This window comes from Ammodytes marinus, assembly GCF_949987685.1.
Source record: "Ammodytes marinus genome assembly, contig: scaffold_60, whole genome shotgun sequence".
Classification (NCBI taxonomy): domain Eukaryota; kingdom Metazoa; phylum Chordata; class Actinopteri; order Uranoscopiformes; family Ammodytidae; genus Ammodytes; species Ammodytes marinus.
The window spans coordinates 38,661-58,196 of NW_027648594.1; the positions used below are offsets into that span (position 1 = coordinate 38,661).

At 40.4% G+C, this 19,536-nt stretch overlaps 1 protein-coding gene across 4 annotated transcripts in view; it reads left to right on the forward strand.

Moving 5' to 3' along the window:
- Positions 1–19,536, forward strand: part of LOC307270299 (protein NLRC3-like) — a 38,098-nt gene that overhangs the window by 9,868 nt on the left and 8,694 nt on the right. For all 4 annotated transcript variants that reach the window (XM_080054187.1, XM_080054188.1, XM_080054189.1 and 1 more), the window contains 4 exons: positions 1,729–1,799; positions 4,687–6,484; positions 12,340–12,513; positions 12,786–12,959. In XM_080054187.1, coding sequence (XP_079910313.1) covers positions 1,729–1,799; positions 4,687–6,484; positions 12,340–12,513; positions 12,786–12,959 — 2,217 coding nt within the window. The remainder of the gene's footprint in view (positions 1–1,728; positions 1,800–4,686; positions 6,485–12,339; positions 12,514–12,785; positions 12,960–19,536) is intronic.

The following is a 19,536-nucleotide window of genomic DNA, read 5'->3' on the forward strand; positions in this document are numbered from 1 at the left end:
TGTTATAATCCAGTTGGGTCTTCTCCTGTGTTCTGAGTCCCAGGCTGTTCTCGCTGGTTCTGATTTTCCTATGCTTTGACCCCCAGACACTAGCTGGCTCTAAGGGTCCTGTGTTCTGACCCCCAGACTGTATTCTAATCTAACTGGTTCTATCTTTCATTTGAATCTTATTAAAACCTTTTGAATTATAATACGTTGTATTTGATTTTGTATTTTGTTCAGTTACTTTCAAGTGTTTAGAAAATTTGCTTTGCTTAATTGACCAAACCCCATCATTCTTTTACTAGTCCGACATTAGTTCTGGAATGTGTGGCTAGCTTTTCAGGATTCTTACTGTTACAATATGTGTTGTTATGGTAGTTTCAGAGTGGAAAAAGTAAGTGGATCAGTTTACCCCACAGCTGGGGTAAAGTGAGCCACATCACAACTTTTTTTTAAACAATCATATTTTCACTGCCCTTTGTCTTGAAAAAATTCTGCTAATGCCCATTTCTAGGAAACATCCTGAATTAATGGGAAATGTGTCAATTTGAGTGATAAATCATTTTAGCTCGCTTAAAGGGGAGCAAATGTAAAAAGTGGCTCAGATTACTCCGTTCTCCCCTACGGAAAAAAAAAATCATGGCTGACCCCTATGGTCCAAGAGGCTTTATTGTGGAGCACCATGAGCTGTACATGTGTAAGACATTTCAAGTCAATCAGAGTCAGGGGGCGAATTGAAGGTAAATTGTCTAGGCCTAGCAGGTCTAGGTGGTTTTACCTGCAAAGCTCACAATGACAAAGTCACCATTATCATCTTTCTGGCCATCTGAACTCTCATCAGTGGTGTTGTTAAGTGGAATTGAGATGTCAGTCTCTTCTGAGCTACTATAGACAATCACTTTCTTTTGGTGACCAGCGTATACAGCCATGCCAATGGCACTTACTTACTTACTTACTTACTTACTTATAACTCACCCCAGACCCTTTGGCATTTAAATCACCCCAACCCCAGAATTTTGGATAATAAGCATGATGCAGCAGTTTAGGGCTGACATTGTGCTAACTATATAGACACAAAATGTAGCATACTAAAGCACTAAAACATGTGTCAAATGTTTTCTAACGTGTCTATATTTGTTCAGACACAATAATCTAAAAACCATGATCATAGAAATTTTACTTTGAAAGGCAAAAGAATTGTTTTGAGCTTTAATGTGCTTATATCTTATTCCCTGTGTCTCCCTTCTTTGCAGGATGAGTCAAATGGATGGCTCTTCTTCATTTCCAATTTCTTCTATGGTTCTATAGAAACAGGGGGTTGTACTACTTGCCCGCTGGCAGAATTCACCCCACTCTCCCCTATAAACAAATTAACAAAATATATAATATATATGAAATCAAATTAAATCAAAAGCTGAAGAAAACTTAATATAAATTACATTGGATTAATAGAATTACAAAAGTAGATTGAGAATAAAAAGATACCTGGCTAAGGTTTTAGTTCTGACTTAAGGAACAGTTAAAAGGGCTCATAGGCTAAAAGCAATTCTAATAGATAACTAGGACCAGGACCTTTTAAAAAGCTTAAAAAAAACATAGTATCATAATCAATGCAAATACTGTTTCAAACTAAAATGGATCTTATTTAATTTCTGGAAAAGTAACACTTTTACTGTTCTCTGTGACAAATCTGGATATTGTTTTAGCAGCAACAAATGATTTATTAATAAAGACATTTCTTCACAGGAAGAGGAGTGATGTTTCTGTTGAGGAGCAGCCGTCCTGTCAGACAGCCAGTCAGACCAGCACTGCACAAAGTAAGACTGGAGATATGTTAGATTAACCACTACACCACAAGCGCCTCCCATTCAAGCTCTTTATTGATATGGGGATGGGGACTTTAAATTCTGCGTAAAGGGGATAGTAGGCGCCAGGGGCGGATCTAGAAAAATATTCATGGGGTGGCAAGAGGGTGGCAGGAGATTTTAAGGGGTGGCAACCTGTGGCGGATGTATATACAGTATGCCGATTTAATTAAAGCCATATAAATAAATATGTACTTGGGAAAGCCCCCACATTTAGATATGTTGACCAAATAACATAATACTTAATGTATTGTAGCACAAGTGAAGCCTTACATTTAAACATAAAAGGTGTCAGACAAAATTTTAAAGATTATTATTATTACTGAATAATTACTACATTACCTGCCTCACAACAAACACCTGCACTAATACACCAGCATGGGGCTCAAAAGCTATGCAAACAGGGCTGCAATAAGTACTTAGTTAACAGTGAGTCTTCGGTATTTGTCTGTGTTAATATGAGATACTCCCATCAGATGTCACTCATCAGTCTAACTTGAGTGCAAATATCAAGTTATTCAAATATTCTAGTAATTTACATACAATACAGATAAAATCATTCATATAAATATTGTGTGGCATTTTCCTATGTTTGGTCACAAACAGTGACCTGTTAAACACACTGTAAATGGGAAGAGGTTCAGTAATGTCCAACACAGAAATAGGCCTACTGGTTATTATGAGCAATTGATAAGCACAACCTAAGACTTTAATTTAAAATAATGTGATAAGAATTAGGAAGTATATCCTTATACAAAGGCCTATAGATAAAATTAAACAAAATAATTAATGAATTTTAAGGGTATAGGTTATGATTAAACCTTGGTTTAGGACACCTTTTAAATGGGGAGTCTGGGGGTGCCCCCCCAGAAATATTTGAGCATTCATCACTTCATTTCCTGCATTCTGGTGAATTTGTTTGCATCAAGTTTATGTAAAGTAATTGACAACATTTAGGTTCCCAGTGACAACAATAGAATACAATACAATGCAGTAATATTCTGCATTCTGTATTGCTTTCAAATATTTATTCTCCTCTATTGTTAAAAACAAATTGGTTTAGAAAAAAAGAAGAAGTGATTATTCACGTCTATCATTGAGAATGTAGTGGGTGGTGGTATTTTACTTGCATGCAATCTTCAAATATTCAAAAATAATAAAGTGCAAAATGAGGTTTTAATCCTCATGTACTTCCTTTAAGCTACTAGTGACTAAGTGTGCAGTGGACAGAGGGAGGAAGAGATAGCTTTATTTTATAATTGAGCTTTTAGACTGACTCGCGCTGTCTGCACTGTGAGGCTCGAGCCCTTCAGCTGAGCGAACAGCTGTCCAACACGGAGATGAGAAACGAAACTGAAACTTAACTATCCTGTCCTGCCTGGGCTGACTTAAGGTGGAGCAACCAAATATAAATTAATAAATATTGTACTAAACTGTAACACAAGTAATGAGTTGTGGAATTTGGATCAGTAGCCTACAGTAGTGCACAATCTTCGCTCATGTGAACGTTATTGTAGTTTTTCCGAAGCATTCACGAGTTCCTAACGTTAGTATTAACCTCTAGTCATTGTCACCACACAGCAGCATATTAACTGTATAGGAAAACTACAACTCCATTAGCCCTGCTCTTTTCTCATTATCGTCATTTCTTCATAGATAGACAGTTGATCAGTAATACCTGGAGAGTGTAGTCTCTCCTGTGCTGCTTGCTTCGTTAGTCTAGAGGTTTGGATCCGTCTCTCGCACGCCTTCCTTGTATTCAAAATCAGTGCCATTAGGAGCGGTTAGGAGTCTCGGGAGTGGGTCGCGGGGGATCGGGGTGGGGCAATATTACCTGGCTACATTCACTTGCAGTCGGACATTTGAAACTCGCGCTCGTAAATGTCTCTTAACAGCCAAAAATAAATGTTTAATTTGGCGCTGCCAACTGGGGTGGCAGCTGGGGTGGCAAGGCTTTTTTTTAGGGTGGCAGTTGCCACCCCATGCCACCCCGGTAGATCCGCCCCTGGTAGGCGCTGTACTATGGCTGACACTGTGCACAGACCCCCTCTGGAGTGTGGTGTCTTCAGAGGTGATATGGGAAGAGACACATTTCAATGAAAAAATTGATAAATAAAGTAACTTAACTTAAAGCAGTTATGTAATTCCGTCAGTCTGCCCCAGGGCAGCTGTGGCTACTCTCGTAGTTTACCACCACCGGTATGACTGTGTGTGAACGAATGGAACCTGGAACCCTGTAAAGCGCTTTGAGTCACAGAGAAATAAAGCGCTATATAAATCCAATCAATTATTATTATTATTAATTATTATTAATGTCACTGTTCTACCGTAGGCAGACAGACCACATTGACTTGACAGCAGCCTGAGACAACAAGAGCCCACATTAACTCTCTTGGTGAAGTTTCATTCTTCTCGAACTGACAAAGACACATCCTGTCCTACAGCTGGACTCACTGAACAATTGACCAAACAACATCTACTGAGGGAAAGTGCACTTCTCAATTGTAAGGCTGCAAGAGAAGGATAATTATCTCATTAAGCAGCTTAAAGATGTGCTAATATCTACGTGTGTTATTCCTCTAACTTCAGTGCCTCTGCAAACAGAACACACTTCAGTTTTCAATGCAGGTTTTGTTTACTTTGTCTCTGGCTGGTACTTTTACAGCTTAACTTACTGAATCTGTTTAGTTTTTAATTCAGCTTTACTCCTGTCTTCCTGTTGTACTTTCAAATATCAGCCTTATTTTACTGTTTACTAATCAGAGCTTTGTCAGCTTACACAGTTTCATATGGGCAATGAACATAACCAGTGTCACATTTCCTTTTGCCTCTTCCTTAGTGAGTGATGGTCTGCAGGAGGTTCTAGATGAACATAAGATCAGTCTGAAGAAGAGATGGGAACGTGTGACAGAAGGAACTAATCAAACAGGAAGTGGAACTCTCCTGAACAGGATCTACACTGAGCTCTACATCACAGAGGAACAGAGTGAAGAGGTTAATACCCAACATGAGGTCAGGCAGCTTGAGACCGCTTCCAAGAAAAAGATCCTCCAAGACATGCCAATCAAGTGCCACGACATCTTCAAAGCCTTACCCGACCAACAGGGACACATCAGAGTAGTTTTGACGAACGGCGTTGCTGGCATTGGTAAAACTTTCTCTGTGCAGAAGTTCACTCTGGACTGGGCAGAGGGCTTGGAAAACCAAGATGTCAGCCTGCTGATTCTGCTTTCGTTCAGGGAACTGAACTTGATCAGAGATGAGCAGTACAGTCTTCTTGAGCTGTTCCATGTTTTCCATCCAACATTGCAGAAGGTCACAGCAGAGAAACTCGCTGGCTGTAAAGTTTTGTTCATCTTTGATGGTCTGGATGAAAGCAGACTTTCACTGGATTTCTTCAACGATGAGGTTTTGTCTGATGTCACACAGAAGTCATCAGTCAATGTGCTGCTGACAAACCTCATCCAGGGGAATCTGCTTCCCTCGGCTCTCATCTGGATAACTTCCCGACCTGCAGCAGCAAATCAGATCCCTCCTTCATGTGTTGACAGGGTGACCGAAGTACGAGGCTTCACTGACCCACAGAAGGAGGAATACTTCAAGAGGAGAGTCAGTGATGAAGAGCTGTCCAGCAGCATCATCTCACACATCAAGAGAGCCAAGAGCCTCCACATCATGTGTCTAATCCCAGTCTTCTGCTGGATCACTGCTACAGTTCTGGAGCACATGTTGACTAAAGACCAGAGAGGAGAGCTGCCCAAGACCCTGACCGGCCTGTATTCACACTTCATGCTGGTTCAAACAAAGAGGAAGAAGCAGAAGTATGAAGAGGGACATGAGACGAGTCCACATGAGCTGACAGAGGCTGACAGGGAAGTTCTTCTGAAGCTGGGGAGGCTGGCGTTTGAACAACTGCAGAAAGGAAACATGATATTCTACCAAGAAGACCTGGAGCAGTGTGGACTGGATGTCACAGATGCCTTGGTGTACTCAGGAGTTTGTACCGAGATCTTCGAAAGAGAGAGTGTGATCTTTGAGAAAACAGTCTACTGCTTTGTTCATCTGAGCATTCAGGAGTTTCTGGCTGCAGTCTACATTTACCACTGTTACACCAACAACAACACAGAGGTACTGAAGGGATTCCTGGGAGAAGACTGGGACAACAGAGACCCCTCCCTGGATGTCTTTTTGAGGTGTGTCATGATGAAATCCCTTGAAACTGAAAACGGCCACCTGGACCTGTTTGTCCGCTTCCTTCATGGCCTCTCTCTGGAGTCCAACCAGAGACTCTTAGGAGGCCTGCTGTGTCAAACAGGCAATAGTCCAGAAACCATCCAGAGAGCCATCAACAACCTGAAGAAGATGAACAGTGATAAGATCTCTCCCGACAGAAGCATCAACATCTTCCACTGTCTGACGGAGATGAACGACCTCTCAGTTCATCAGGAGATCCAAGAGTTCCTGAAGTCAGAGAACAGATCAAATAAGTTACTCCCTTTGATCCACTGCTCTGCTCTGGCCGACATGCTGCAGATGTCAGAGGAGGTTCTGGATGAGTTGGACCTGAAGAAGTACAACACATCAGACCAGGGAAGACAAAGACTGGTTCCAGCTGTGAGGAACTGCAGAAAGGCTGTGTAAGTCCAGATGTAATTAATATTATTCAGTGATTCTTGAGAACCGGGACAAAAGGCTGGGACAAAATATAACTGCTGTTTATCTTTAAAAAGAAAAAATATTTAAAATTGTAGATGTTATTATGGATTAAGAATAGAATGTCTGGAGCACAATTATCCCCTTAAATTGAATTTTATTATTATTATGTCAAATTTATGACACTTGTTATATTCTCATGACATCAAAAACAGTGTGTCCACAGAGAAGGTTTCAATCTTTCATATGCAATAAAACCTATTAAAAATGTACTTTAAAGTATAACTGAACCCTTTTACTTGTTTTTTGAGATAGAAGCTGAATTAAATCACTATGTTGTTTAGGAACACATATATGCTGGTGTTAATATTGAAAAAAATTGCAATATGTTAAATATCGGCAATTTAAGAAATGTTTTGTATTGTAAATTATTTTAGAACTTTACTAAGATTTGAAAAAAACTTTTTCCGTCGGGTTCGAAAAATGACGTACTGCTGTACTTTTGGTGCAGCAGTACGTCATCACGTCGCCGCAAAGCCGGTCACGCTCTTTACAGGTCCATAGCTGGTCCATGAGCTACTACTGTTATACAGTCCCTCCAAGGATGTTATTTCGGGGGTTAACACCCTTAACTTCTACCGGCAGTGTGTCTGCATTATCTCGCTTGTGCACACACACACACACACACCCGCCCGGACTCGTTCGTTGCTTCACTTGATTGACACACGCTACCGCTCGCTCTCCTCGCTCACTCACACACACACACACACACACACACACACACACTGCCGCTAGCTCACTTGCGCTACTCTGTCTCCTAACTCTACGATAGAGACACCCGCCAACAATTTAGAATAAGAAAAGTCCTCCACCTCAGCCGACCCATCTGTGTGGCATATGAGCTAACTGTGTAGCGACCGTGCCGTTAGACTTTGTGTCACTCGATTTTTCAATTAAGTCATGTCATTCAGAGTGACAGCTAGCAGCTAGCCCCCTCCTATGAAAGTCCTGCGACACAACCATGATACGTCAACACCGACTTACAATTTCTGAAGACGTTATCTGAAATGTTTCCATAATTTTATTTTCCTGAAGATTCAAGATTCAAGATTCAAGATACTTTATTTTGTCATTGTACCAAAACAACGAAACATGGGAGACAGGGGGGGTACACTGAAGAGTCGGCAGCGTGCGCTGCGCCCCTTAAAGTAGGAAGGATAAAGAGAACATCAGGGAAGACAGGTTAAAAAAAATGCTACTCTCACACGAGCTCCTTAGGTGCGATTAGTGTGTGATTAGTACAAAAACCACCTTGGCATAGTAAGCAACAACAAGCCACAGACAAATAGAGAAGTCGATAAGCACAGAGGAATGGGTTAAGGGTTCATGGGACGGTAGGTGTCACAACTCAGGCGCTAGGGGGCGTACGCAGCCGGCAGGCGCCCCGCCCGCTAGTATGAAGTAGTTCATACTAGCACCTATCATCAACAGAAAAACAAACTGCTACTAGAAAAACTCTATTTGTTCTGTTTAAGAAACGTTAAATATGTCAACACCGTCAGATATCAAAAACATGTATATTCATATACATTTAGAAAAAAAAATGTTGTGGCTCTATCAGTTTTGGTGAATATTTGTGATCACTATACATCTCATGGGTCTAGCATAAAATGAGGGAACATTTATTTGTGTTTTTTGGTGTCTGACGGAGTTGACACAAAATAAGGAATGGCAAAGTAAAGAGTCCATGTTAACAAGGAGAAGCAAGGTAAAAAGTCCATTTTGATAAAAAGGACAAAAGCTGGGAGGTTGTGTCAAACCTTAGCTCAGTAGCTTAGTATATGTTGGATACATACATATACATGTAATTCAATTTGCCTAAATTTAGGGATTGTATTTTTTCAACATTGCACCCTGTTTTGTCCCACTTCTCAAGAATCACTGTATTAACATTTTAACATTATAAACACATCAGTTTCAATAAAGTTGGGACGGGCATTTTTACCGCTGCGTACATCAACCTTTCTTTTAAAGCGGACCTATGATGCTTTTTGACTTTTATGACCTATAAACGTTGTTATGATGATTCATAGTCATGCTTAACCATACTAAATTATCAAATAATGACTTACATGCATTTCGACGTATTCCCTGCTGACCGTCTGGGGTGTCTGTGCAGAGCACTAAACACTATTCTAGCCAGTCGAGAAGTCACGTGTTCAAAGCGGTCTACCCTTCCGTAACTTTGTGACGTCGCATGTAACTTTGTGAAGTCACCACGCGGATGTTTCCATCTATGGTAATGCTGTCACTTCCCTGTTCACGTCTGCCTCGCGTCTGCCTCGCGCCCTTATAGGTCCATGCTCGCGCTTCCCGTCACTGAAAGTGTTCCGGAAGGAAGGTAACCAATCACAACGGAGTGGGGTTTGCAGGAGGGGGGGGGGGGGGGTAGCGGAGATGGCCGATGCACAGGCGGAGGGAGCGGAGATTGCCGAAGCACACACACTCAAGTGTTGACAGGACGTGCTGGATCGCCAAAATAAGAGAAAGAGCTTCCCGAAACTCTACATAGTTTTTTGTGATGTGATTCGTGTCAGGTTGCTCTATAGCAGTGTAAAACAAGAAATTAAGACCAGAAAAGTAGTATAATAGGTCCTCTTTAAGAACACTGACTAAGTGATTTGGAACTGAGGAGATTATTTGTTTGCATTTAGAAACCAAAATTGTTTCCTGTTCTTGCTTGAAATACAACTTAAGATGCGCAAAAGTTCGGGGTCTCCATTATGATATTTTGTACTTCATAATGCAGCAAATGTTTTCATTGGGAGACGGGTATGGACTGCAGACAGGCCAGTCTAGTACCCGCACTCTGTTCCTATGAAGCCAAGCTGTATTAAGACGTGCAGAATGTGACTCGGTATTGTCTTGCTTAAATAATCAGGGACGTGTAGCATGGGCCTCCACCTCTCCTAAATAAACAACCCCTAAATTAATATTGGGACGTTTATGTATCTATAGCGTACCAAGTCTATCATTTATTATAATAAATACCTGTACCAGCTATATTACATGCTCATTAACCATAAACTCCCTGGTGGGAAAGAAAGATTAAAGCTAATTCACACAATTTCAATGTACTTTGCAAGAAACCTTCCTTTCAGTTTAACGAAAGGCTCTATTTTAAAGTGAGCTACCCTTAACCGCTGCCTGTCAGAAAATCTCATATTTTGACCCCTTTTTTACAATTTTTTTAACCCATTTTACGTAACGTCCCAACTTTTTCGGAATTGGGTTTGTAGATCTACAAATATTGTTCATATTCTTAAAATAGTGTTACACTTATTCATTACAGAAATTGTTAATTGTGTTATGTCAAAGATATTCTTGAGCTGTCTCGGACCTCTGACAGCAACTGACGATCACATAATTAAATAATAATAATATAAATTATAATTAGGGCTGGGCGATATATTGAATATATGCGATGTATCGTGAGATGTTCTCCAGGGGATGTATAAAATGACCCTATCGCGACCATCGAATACAAATGGGCACGTAATGTGTTTTCTTTTGCCGCCGCCACCGGCAAACGCGCTGGTCTTCGCTTCTCAGGCTCTTTTCTTTGACTCTCTGCCTCACAGACTCACGTGCATTGGCAACTCACTCACTCCCCCCTCCCATCCTGAGTCTCCTGGGCGCACACTTGTGACGTAGCATGCAGTGCGCGCTTTATGTGTGTTTACTTTCTTTATATGTTCATGGTTTACTTTTACCTCTGTGAAAACAACGAGAGGGGGAGAAAAAAAGACGAGACGGCTCTTACAAGGGGCGAACGAGCGGGTGGAGGGGGGCGCGCTGTACACAGCCTGGTCCCATGGACCTATAAAGAAAGCCTTGTCCTTATGAGAGGAAGGCGAACGGTCGCCGGGGGGCGGATTAGTCCGACTTCACAGAGTTTTTGGTCCAACGTCACACAACCACGGCAGCACATTTTTTATGGGCAGCCTCTTATAATAGGTCGATGGCAGCACCAAGGGAGGTGCACACCGGCGTTTATTAACTAAAAGTCTATGTAAAGTAAATTTGCCTGTATTTTTTATCAAATTAAACATAGGCTATACTATTATTGAGCAAAACCTGTTCTGCATTTAAAGTGTGGCTGCTATCTTCAGGGGGTTAGTGGTGATAAACAACTAGTTAGTGTAAGGAGTCAAAATTAGTGCTCCCAGTTTACAGATTAACAGAAGATGGAAAAAGACAAATTTGTTTCCAAATACAATAATGCTGGATCCATTGTATAGGAGTGGTGAAGGATTTGGAATTATCAATACAATGCGCAAACTCTTTGCCATAGAGACAGTGCGGAACGCGTCATAATCGGAGGCCACGCCCATCGTGGGGGAAAACAGTACACAGCGCTCCATCCACTTTATATTGAATGACGCCCGTATTCGGCAAACAAACTTAATAAAAATTTAATACGACATGCCTTTCACGAATACACGTTACTTTCTTTAAAGCCACGACTCTTGTCTGTCTATACGAGCTGTTTTTGTGAAAAATTATTGAGTAATTTCCAATATCGAGACAAAACTCTTAACTAATGTATGCTGTATGCTAGGCTAATGTTAGCCTTCTGCTGTAGGCTAACCCTCACGAACGGGAAAAAACACCTCAATATTGAAAATTACTCAATTATTTTTCACAAAACAGCTCGTACGGACAGACAAGAGTCGTGGCTTTAAAGAAAGTAACGTTTTTTTGTAAAATGGATGTTTGAATAAGTTTTAATTAAGTTTGTTTGCAGAAGACGGGTCTCCTTCAATACAAAGTGAATGTAACGGTGTTCAACGGTTTCCCCCGGTCCAACCGGACAAAAACACCTCAATATTGTAAATTGCTCAATTATTTTTCACAAAAACAGCTCGTATAGACAGACAAGAGTCGTGGCTTTCAAGAAAGTAAAATTTTTTTGTTAAATGGATGTTTGATTAAGTTTTAATTAAGTGTGTTTGCAGAAGACAGGTCTCCTTCAATACAAAGTGAATGGAACGCTGTTCAATGTTTTCCCCCACGATGGGCGTGGCCTATTTCATGCACTGTCTCTATGTGAAAGTTTCAAATTGTTCCAATAGAAAGCACTAAAGAATATAAACAAGATGTTGTTTCATGTAGCCTAATGCATCGTTAGTGCAGACACATTTTGCAGGGATTATTTAGATAATTTTACTGTGTGATGTTATGCAAAAAATATTTAATTTAGCCTTTACGATGTGCTCTAGAGGAGATTTGAAATATATCAAGATATATATTGTGTATCGAGATATAGTAAAAAAATATTGAGAGATTGATTTTTGCCCATATCGCCCAGCCCTAATCGGAGTGACAGCTGATTTAACAAATAAAGCAGCAGGATAAATGTAGCTTGTCTGTTAGCCTGGTCTGGACCAGGGTAATGCAAAGAATAAATCTCCATGGTAACTTATGTGCCTCTCCTTTTGTGCAATCAGGCTAAAGTAAACCAGGATAACCGCACGATTCCGGCTTAATCCCTTATCTTGGTTTTGTGCAACAGTCCCCAGAGCACACTGACTATGAAGACATTATAGCAGCATCGTAACTACATGTTTGTTCCCTTCAATTGCTAGATTAAAGCAAATTGAAGATTACATTAACTAGGTAAAACAGAGTGAGGATAATTATCACAGTGAGTCTTATAAAATAAGCTGAACCTCTGATGTGAAGAGCAAATGTTTTTCAAATCAGGAAATGTCAAACTGTTCTATTGTCACTAGTGCTCTTTCGTAATAACATTTTGTATATACATGTGTCATTACAGACTTTCTTTCTGTGAACTCTCAGAGACTCACTGTGAAGTTGTGGCCTCGGCTCTGAAGTCCAACCCCTCCCATCTGATAGAGCTGGACCTGAGTGGAAACAGACTGGAGGAATCAGGAGTAAAGCCTCTCTGTGCCGGACTGCAGAGTCCAAACTGCAGACTGGAGACACTGAGGTCAGTTCACTGACTGTAGTGTTTTGTGTTTATTCAATTGACCCACTAGGACTGTGGGTTGTGTAGTTATTATCAAGATCTTAAACTAAACCCTTTGGGTATTGATGATCATTGATATTGATCCAGAACACACACACACACACACACACACACACACACACACACACACACACACACACACACACACACACACACACACACACACACACACACACACACACACACACACACACACTCTGTCTCTAAAGTAACATAATTTATTCTTTATTCAGATTGGTTTGGTGCAGTTTGTCAGAGATCAGCTGTGCTTCTCTAGTCTCAACTCTGAAGTCCAACCCCTCCCATCTCAGAAAGCTGGATCTGAGAGGAAACAAGCTGCAGGATTCAGGGGTGGAGCTGCTGTGTGGTTTTCTGGAGAGTCCACACTGTAGACTGGAGACTCTGAGGTCAGTTCACTGACTGTTTCTATAGTAGATCTTATATATTTAATACTTATTTATTAACTTTTTGTATCGTACAGTACAAGCTAACAAACCAATTAAACATGAAAAAGTTAACATATTTGACAGGTGTAGACAGAAAATATGATTAACTTGAGCTAATTTTATGAACCAACCAACTGACATCTCCATGCTTTCTTCTCGTCCAAGACATCGATGTCATCTGCTGCTGATTCATTTTCACAGTGCTGCACCCATTATACCTGCTCATCATTAGGAGCTGTTTTCATTCAATGAACCATTTGTCCAGTGTGCAAGTGCGCATCCACAGAGACAGCAGGCTCTTTGTCCTGTTCCTTCAAGGCCTTGTAGTTAAAAATATTAATAAAATAATTTGGAAGTGGTGGTGATAAATGTCATTAACAATTGATATTCTTGAAATATGAATTCTTCACAAGATGATACTTTTTTTTTGATTTTTAAGACCTGTGCATAGTTCTTTTTTATTTGTAAAATAAAATTAGGCTTTATCCAAAATCTGTTCTGTAAAAACTTTGGACACTAATTAATATGTTGTAAAAATGAAATAAAAATTCAACTCTGGCTTTATCTAACATCTAGATTGTTGGTATTTAAAGAAATGCAAATAATTAGTTTGATATTGCCAAATTAGCATATTTATTCAAACTTCATTTCTGAAAAAACCCATTAAAAGAAATTGTGGTTTTATTGTCAGGCAAAGTTTCATGATGATTTTTACAAGTAAAAAATATATATTTTACCCTTGCATTAAACCTTGGTTTCGATTTGCAATTCTACCCCGTGTAGCTTTCCAGCAGGTAGTTGAGCAGGTTGTCCACCCAGGTTGTGATCCTTGAAGGTCCTAGATATCATTTCTGGTAAAAAACCTGTGAGGAGAAAATGAGATCATAAGGCTGTATACTCAAGCAGAGTATTTAATTAAACAATAGAGCAGACCTGGGCATTTTGCGGCCCGCGGCTGTCTCTGACTGGCCCGCGTGAGGTCAATGGAAAATTAAAGCTGGGGTAGGGGAGAGTGGGGTGAGATGTGCCACTTTTTACTCAAAGTGATTTTAAAGTGAGGCCTTGACAGTTATGTCTGCAACTCAAATATGTACATATATTTCAGGATGTTTTGCATCCCTGGCAATACAAACTTTGGATCTGGAATAAACTGTTTAAGACAGGGGTTTTCAAAGTGTGAGAGAGTGAGCCCCCCCTCAGAGAACAAATTTCAGCGGAGCCCCCCCCCCCCCAAAAAAAAAAATTAAATAATTATTTTACAAATTTAAACATGTTTTTGAAACATTCTAAACATTTTTGTGCGTTTTTAAACACATTTAATACATTTTAACATCTTAATCCAGTGTTTTAATCCTGCTTCCTTTAAGCATGGATAATACTGACTGAGTGTGCATCGGAGTGAGAAAGATAGGCAGACAGACTTGCCCAAATTATTGACTAGTTAAATGTCATTCACACACCCAGTGTTTTTTCGCTAGTGCCTCCAATGTCCTGCTGGAGGAGAATAGTAGCCAGTGGAGAACCAGACCCTCCTAGGTGGGTCCGGGGGTATGCCCCCCCGGGAGATTTTTTTTCACCTTTTTAAAGTGAAATGCATGAATCTGGTGCACTTTGAGAGGACAATTAAGAGGCTAAATATGAGGAATTTTGTGTGAACAAATAATTTGGAGACACTGGGTCTGATGAATTAGAAGCTATTGAAGAAGGACACATGGATTTTCCATAAAAATATTAATTTAAAATAAACAAAATGTATGCAGGGTCCTCTGGGTTGGGCTTGGTGCTCTTTTTCTTTAACGAGACATATTTCTCTGTAATTTACTGAATGCATTTAAATGCAGTGAGGGGAACGAAGCAGAAGAACTTGTGTCCAGCTATGCCGTGATCTTAGTATAAAAAAGAAAAACCAACTATCATTTTTTTTACATATTCATCCGCGCCCCCCCTGCCAAGGGGGGCGCGCCCCACAGTTTGAAAACCGCTGGTTTAAGAAATATAGCTTTCGGAAAAAAAGTTGTCTTGTGGCACAACTTGCCCCCGGTGTGGTGTAAGTTGTGCCACAAGAGAGAATACCATGGGGTAAATTGTGCCATTGATATATATCTCATAAACTGTAATGCAAGACAAATCCATGAGACAATTACTTATTTAAGGTTTATTTAAAGTAAATAAAGTAAATATTTTACAAAGATTGAAGGTCAATTTTCTTAAACAAGGCCTAGCAGATCTAGGTGGTTTTACCTGCAAAGCTCACAATGACAAAGTCACCATCATCATCTTTCTGGCCATCTGAACTCTTGTCAGTGGTGTCGTTAAGTGGAATGGAGATGTCAGTCTCTTCTGAGCTACTGTAGATGATCAATTTATTTTTGGTGACCAGAGAATACAGCCATGCCACTGGCACAACTCTCAGAAATGTACTTTGCACTAGTTGCTCCGTGCTTGTGGAACCAACTGCCACCTGACAAATGTGATTTCCCCCTCCATTTCTGCCTTTAAATCAAGGCTCAAAACCCATATGTACACCCTGGTGTTTCCTCCCCATTAACTATCTTACCTCTGCACTACTATCTTTGTTTATATGTGGATGTATGGGCTTTACCTCTTTTATTTTGGTTATTGTTATTTTACCTTCATTGTTTACCTACTGAATGCACTATGTACAGCACTTAAATGTAAATAAATGTGCTTTTATAAATACATTTTACTTACTTACTTACTTACTTATAACTCACCCCAGGCCCTCTGGCACAAATCACCCCAACCCAGGGCTGTACGCTTATTTTTTTAGGTGGTAGCACTGGTGCTAGCAAGCAAAAAAATTCAGTAGCACAAAAATAAATTTGGTAGCACACAAAGTAGGCTATGATTGAAAACTTGTCTTAACCTTAACCCTTGCATTTTGCTCTAATTACCTTTGAGCATGTCATCCTGGTCTCATTTGAGATTCACAATTAATATGATATCCTAGTGTGTGCAGTAATAATTGTAGAAAAATTAATAGGGGTGCACTGATTGCAATTTAGAAAAAATAATCTAACCTGCCAATTGCAATTTTTTGCTGATTCAGAATTATTATTATAATGTCCTTTGTTAATTAAAACCAAACTTTAAAACATTAAACATAGCCTATTAAATAAATAAGTATACATATTGGTACAATTTAGGATAAATTAAATAGGTTGTTGTGAATGTGTTGGGAGTAGCTTTTCAGTGGCTTATTTAAAACTTTGTTTAAATAGACTAGGCTACTGCTCTCTGCAGCTGAAGGAGTTGCCTTTCAAGCTAGAAAAAAGCGCCAACTTCTTGTTCTTACCGGCTTCAAAATAAAAGTCAACTCACGTTTGGCTAGTAACAGGCTTTTAATGTGAAGGCGCACAGGAAATGTTCTGTTTGTGCACGCGCTAACTTAACTGCGGTGCCGTCTCCTTCCGGTAATTGCCGTTGAAGCCGTGAAGTTTTTATACCTAGAATCCCTGCACGAGCACAGATCCCGAGCACACATCTTTCACCAGCCAAAGTGGAGGGTGGACTCAATAACTTACTTGCCTAAGACTCATTTACCCGCAGTGTTAATGTAGAGCCCTCTAAGCAGTGTTGTGCATCTCTCCTCTGTGTTTCAAAGACAGCCTCTCCTCATTATCAACCTGTCGCACGAGTGCTAATAGATTCGTATTCATCATCGCACGTGATCAATTTCAGTAGCAAATGCGATCAAAACTGTCGCACTGTACAGCCCTGCCCCAACCCCAGAATTTTGGATAATAAGCATGATGCAGCAGTTTAGGGCTGACATCGTGCTAGCTGTATAGACTCAAAGTGTAGCATACTAAAGCACTAAAACATATTTCGAATGTTTTCAAACTTGTCTATAATTGTTCAGACACAAAAATCTAAAAACCTTGATCATGGAAATTTTACTTCGAAAGGCAAACAGCTTTTTTTAGCTTAAATGTGCTTATATCTTATTCCTTGTGTCTCCCTTCTTTACAGGATGAGCTAAATGGATGGCTCTTCTTAAATATATGGTCACATTTTCAATTTCTTCCACGGTTTCCTAGAAACAAGGGGTGGCACAACTTCCCCACTGGCACAACTCAGACCACTCTCCCCTATATGATTTCTGATCAAAGATCTACCTACTATAACAATGGAAAACCTATATTTATTTAAAGATATCCTATTATACTACTTTTCTGGTCTTAATTTCTTGTTAAAAACTGCTATAGAGCAACCTGACACGAATCACATCACAAAAAACGATGTAGATTTTTGGGAAGCTCTTTCTCTTATTTTGGCGATCCAGCAGGCCCTGTAAACACTTTGCTTCTGCCATCTCCGCCCCCTTCCTGCAAACCCAACTCCGTTGTGATTGGTTACCTTGCGAAGGGAAGTCGTGATTCTAAATGTCTGCAAAGAATCAGCCAGAGGCGGGACGCGAACGCGGGTCTACTGCTTCGTAAACGATCTCTCTACCGGCTGAGCTAAGCGAGCACTGGTCTAGTGTTTTCACCCCCTGCTATATATAGCAACCTGGGAGCTTGTCTGACCATATATGGCAAAAAGATCTGGTGACACACACATACCGGAAATTTGAACAAGTTCGGCTCGACTGGCTGCCATAGTTTTTAGTGCTCTGCACAGCCACCCCAGACGGTCAGCAGGGAATACGTCGAAATGCATGTACGTAATTACTTGATACTCTAGTATGGTTAAACATGACTATGAATCATTATAACAACGTTTATAGGTCATAAAAGTCGAAAAGTATCATAGATCCTCTTTAAACATATATTGATCATTCTTTATATGTACAATATAAGTTGGTGTACCTTGCATAACTGCATGAACCCATATTGCCAGGCCCGCCTCAACCTGCCATTAGGCCCTGGGGCTGAGAGGTTTCATAGGCTCCCTGAGTGGCCGTCTTACAACAAAAAATTTGCAATATTTCTTTTGATTGATAAACAAATCATTTTAAGGTAATACAGTATTTCTCATGGGAATTTGGGAGACTGTGGTGGGGACTCAGGACCTTCTAGGGGGGTCTGGGGGCATGCCCCCCTGGAAGAAAAATGTGAACATTTTAAAGTAAAATGTATCAATCTGGTAGCCTGGAAATCCAGACCCTGATATCTTGAACGATAGAGGGTCTGGCCACGATCAATAGACCTTCCCCACTCAAGGGGCGGCTCCTACTCGTGCATTTCAAATGCCACTGCACGCAGTTGGATAGCACTACAACCAATCAGAGCGATGCACAAGGTGACGTATTAAGCCCTGTTCGTCTAGCGAACAGCTGTTAAACTGTTAAATTAAACGTTTTCCGTTGTCGGTCGGCAAAACAGAACATTCCACTTACTTGCTAATGAAAGATTTGAGTGCCGTCTTCCAAATCGTAAAGGGTCGAGGCCAAAGCAGTCTCAAACTCACACAACATATCCGCAGCCATCTTTGATGTTTACTATCACGGCTTCGACGTCGCATGCACGTCACTGTCGTCATCTGGTTACGTCCGCCCCAGAGTACCATATAAAGGGCTCTGGCGCGCCCATATTAAATAGAACCAATTGAAACCATAGCCAGATTTCTGGTCTTCTTGATAAAGCTTCAACGGAGCGTGTCCAGACCTGCCACTAGGCGCAGCAAATTTAATTTGCCAGCGCCTAGTGGCAGGTCTGGGAATGCCAGGCTATCAATCTGGTGCATTTTGAGAAGAAAACTAAGGCTAAATCAGCTGTGTCCTATGTGAGCTGTTTAGTACTATTTTCTGGAATAATTTGGAGACACAGAATTACCAAAGATTAGGAGCCTATTAATTTTTTTATTTTTATTGAAAGAATGCCACGTAATGGGCACCCCTGGTCTATAGCCTATTTCAGCCTTGTCTGTGAAAAAAAAGATAGCTGGACAACAGAGTTCTTCTGCTCCGTTCCTCTCACTGCATTTAAATGCATTAATTATATTACAGAGAAATATGTCCCATAAAAGAAAAAGAGCTCCAAGCCCAACCCAGAGGACCCTCCATAATATTTTATTTTAAATTAATATTTTTATGGAAAATCCATGTGTCTTTTATCAATAGCTTCTAATTCATCCGACCCAGTGTCTCCAAACTATTTGTTCACACAAAATTCCTCAGATTTAGTCTCTTAACTTTCCTCTCAAAGTGCACCAGATTCATAGCCTGGAAATCCTGACCCTGATATCTTGAACGATAGAGGGTCTGGCGACGATCAATAGTAATTTCCAACTCTAGGGGCGGCTCCTACTCGTGCATTTCAAATGCCACTGCACGCAGTTGGATAGCACTACAACCAATCAGAGCGATGCACAAGTGACGTAAGCCCCGTTCGTTTAGCGAACAGCTGTTAAACTGTTCAATTAAACGTTTGCCGTTGTCGGTCGGCAAAACAGAACATTCCACTTACTTGCTAGTGAAAGCTATGAGTCCCGTCTTCCAATTCGTTAAGGGTCGAGGCCAAAGCAGTCTCAAACTCACACAACATATCCGCAGCCATCTTTGATGTTTACTATC